The 2,981-nt window shown below is 46.3% G+C and overlaps 1 protein-coding gene across 1 annotated transcript in view; it reads right to left on the bottom strand.

Annotated features, from left to right (window-relative positions):
- HAP1 (huntingtin associated protein 1) overlaps window positions 1-2,981 on the bottom strand; it is a gene marked incomplete at its 5' end in the record, with an annotated part of 24,718 nt that overhangs the window by 12,684 nt on the left and 9,053 nt on the right. Inside the window, 3 exons of the mRNA XM_027870319.1 lie at window positions 1-57; window positions 303-419; window positions 1,559-1,635. Coding sequence (XP_027726120.1) covers window positions 1-57; window positions 303-419; window positions 1,559-1,635 — 251 coding nt within the window. The remainder of the gene's footprint in view (window positions 58-302; window positions 420-1,558; window positions 1,636-2,981) is intronic.

The following is a 2,981-nucleotide window of genomic DNA, read 5'->3' as shown; positions in this document are numbered from 1 at the left end:
TGTATAGAGGTGGAGGAGATTGTCACGCATAGCAACTTCATGCCGAAGCTGGGCAATCTGGGGTGGGTAGAAGAGAAAAAGTATGTATCCCCCATAACGTGAGGGATGACCTTTGGGGGGGAGGGGCAAGAGCGGAACAGAATAGACGTCCCAATGATTTAGGGATGGATTACAAGCCAGGGAAAAAAGATAATGCGGGAGACTGGTAGACCTCTCTTCCTGACAGGTCTACAACAGGGTACCTTTAGGAGAAGGGGGAACAGAGAGCCCGATAGGAAGGGCCCAGCCCCTGGGCATTTTACCTCCTCCCTGGCTAATTCCAGCTGCTCTTCCAGCAACTCATTCTGCTTAGACAAGGAGCAATTTTGTTTGAGAAGAGATTGGCCAATCCGAGCTGCCAGCTCCAAATCCCGTTCTTTCTGCAGGCCAAGGGAAGGGAGAAAGGGGAGAAAAGGTCTTTAGGGTGGTCAGTCATTAGCCGATAGGGTAGTCCAGGGGAGTTAAGAGGGGTGAGGAATGCTCCCCACAATATCGAGTTTCATCTGAGAAGATGCCTGTGGGGGCCCTTCTGGTCGAGACTGCCTGGGGTAGGCAGAACGGTCTAATGCAGAGGTTCTTAAAGTGTGGAACTCCAACTCCCCGAGAGCTCCCCAAGACCCTTTCACAATTCTGAGGTCAACAATATTTTCATAATAACACTACGATGTTTTTTGTCTATAAAAATACTCTTTCTTTTTCCAACTCCCTATCTGTGTGAGACCATATTTTCTTCATACACTTCGACCAAAACAATGTTTGGATTGAACTGAATGCAGCAGCAAATAAAAGAATCCAACTGTATTCTATGAAGCCTGAGACATTAAAAAGATTTGAAAAATAGGAAAAACAATGTCATTCTTTTCATAATTGTTTTTATTGGGGAAAATATAGTTATTTTTCATTAAAATGTTGTCTACATGTAATGGGTTTTTTTTAATTTAATGAATAAACATGAAACATTTTACCTGTTTTCATTTTCAATACAGTAAATATTAATGGCTACAGCCCACATAAATCAAAACTCTTTGGAGTCGTCAAAAATTTTTAAAAGTGTAAAGGGAATCCTGAGACCAAAAAGTCTAACCATAGAGAACCATAAGTCTAACAGAAAGAGCCCTGTGTTAGGAACCAAGACACCTGATCCACCTAGCTCTGCCCCAAACTTGCTTTATGCCCTTAGGGCAAACTGCTTCTCTGGTCCTGTTTCCTCTTCTGCTAAATGCGGTTGGATTTAAGAATTGCTGAGGCTCTTTACAACTCTAACATTCCATAGATCTATTCCCTCCACTACCCTCTGCCTGACCCCACCACCTGGTCCAACAGATAGCCAGGGACCCAGGAAGGTAAGACATTAGAGTGAGGACAATAAAAACAAGACCCCTCTTTCTCCCAGAAAGCTTTTAGAATTGAGAATGAGATTTGGTCCCTACCTGATGGACTGGGGCATGGGAGGATGGTAGAAAAAATAAAGGTAGAGCAAAGTCATTACCGGGGCAGAATGGTTCTAGGGGATATTCACCTCTTCCAGTAGGCTGGTCACGGCATCAATATCATGATAGGTCTTGGTAACCTGGCTGACTCTTTCTGAGCAGAGCACTGCAGGGGTTAGGAAGAGAAGACACCGTGAGGGAGAAAGAGGGGAGATCCCAGGGGGTACCTATCCAATTTCACCTTTACAACCCCATTCCCACCTCTCCCTAAAGGAATTAGAATGAAAAAAGATATTAGACATGCGCCTTCACACTATCCCCATAAAATGCTCAAATCCACAGTTCCAAATAAGCATTCTACATCTGTGCAGCCGGGATGAAACCCCCTCCCCACTTCCAAGAGAGATCTGATTTGACCCAGTTTCTCTGGGGGTGGGGGGGAGAATCGAGTATTGATCTGCTAGAAGAATGAGTCAATTGCTTTCCCTTCCCCCTCAAAAGTATAAGTGAGTGGTCCTCTCCCCAGCATCCTTTATTGCTTTTCTGGGCTTAAACATTTTTGGAAGAGGAGGTATATGCTAAGGTGCTTCAGTTTGCCTAGGTCTCCTGTTGCCCAAAAGAATAGATGTATCAGGAGATTAGACTGGGGCTGGGGGATGTGTAGTCCTGCACGTCCACTTGGGTAAGACAACCTTCCTTCTCAGCCTCCAAGAATTAGAGCCTTCCAGGTCCCCTGTCAAGCTCATCAGCCTCTAATTGGTACTAATTGCCACATAAGCCTCATTAATTAGGAGCCCCTTGACCTGAGCAGAGCCTTTCTTCTCATTCCCCTTCCTAAAATTGGGATGGGGGGAAATGTCCATTGGAGTAGTGACGAAAAGAAGGTTCTGTGCCATCTCTTACGCTAGAGATCTGGCTGTTCTCTCCCTCTCACCATTTCTCAGCTTTGCTCCCTAAATACATGGAGAAGGAAAGAAGACAGGGATTTTCATAGCCCCAACCAGGGCCCAGGCTCAAGGCAAAAGTCCCTTCCCCTTCGACCCTATGAAAGGGGGGAGGGGCGGTGAGACGAAAAGCCAACCTGACCTAGATAGAAGACCCCTCTCCTCCCTCCTTCCTTCTCCAGTAATTATAAAGGAAACATTATACAGTGAAAATGGCTAAGCAGCAGATTTTGGCTTTCTAAGTGTCCAGCTCAGAAGGACCCACATTAAAAGCACGTTTCCCAGCCGAGACACTGCGCCTGCTTTACTCAGGATTTGGGGGTGGGGGTGGAGAGAAGGAAGGGAGGGAAGGGACAGGAAGCTAGAGAAATGCATAGATCTGCTGCTGGGGGTGGGGGTGGGGGTCGGGGAGAGCCAAATAGTCCCGACAGAAGACAAAAAAGGGAGCCGGGTCCAGGGAGAGGGTGAATATAACTAGAAGAACCCCAGTTAGGTGCAGGGGACAGCTCACTTAGAGGTCACAAAGAAGAGGTAGTAGATGCTAAAGGGAAAGAAATAAGCACGCATT

Source organism: Vombatus ursinus, unplaced genomic scaffold (genome assembly GCF_900497805.2).
Source record: "Vombatus ursinus unplaced genomic scaffold, bare-nosed wombat genome assembly UNPS02014797.1, whole genome shotgun sequence".
In the NCBI taxonomy this organism is placed as follows: domain Eukaryota; kingdom Metazoa; phylum Chordata; class Mammalia; order Diprotodontia; family Vombatidae; genus Vombatus; species Vombatus ursinus.
This window is presented reverse-complemented; position numbering and strand designations above follow the sequence as displayed.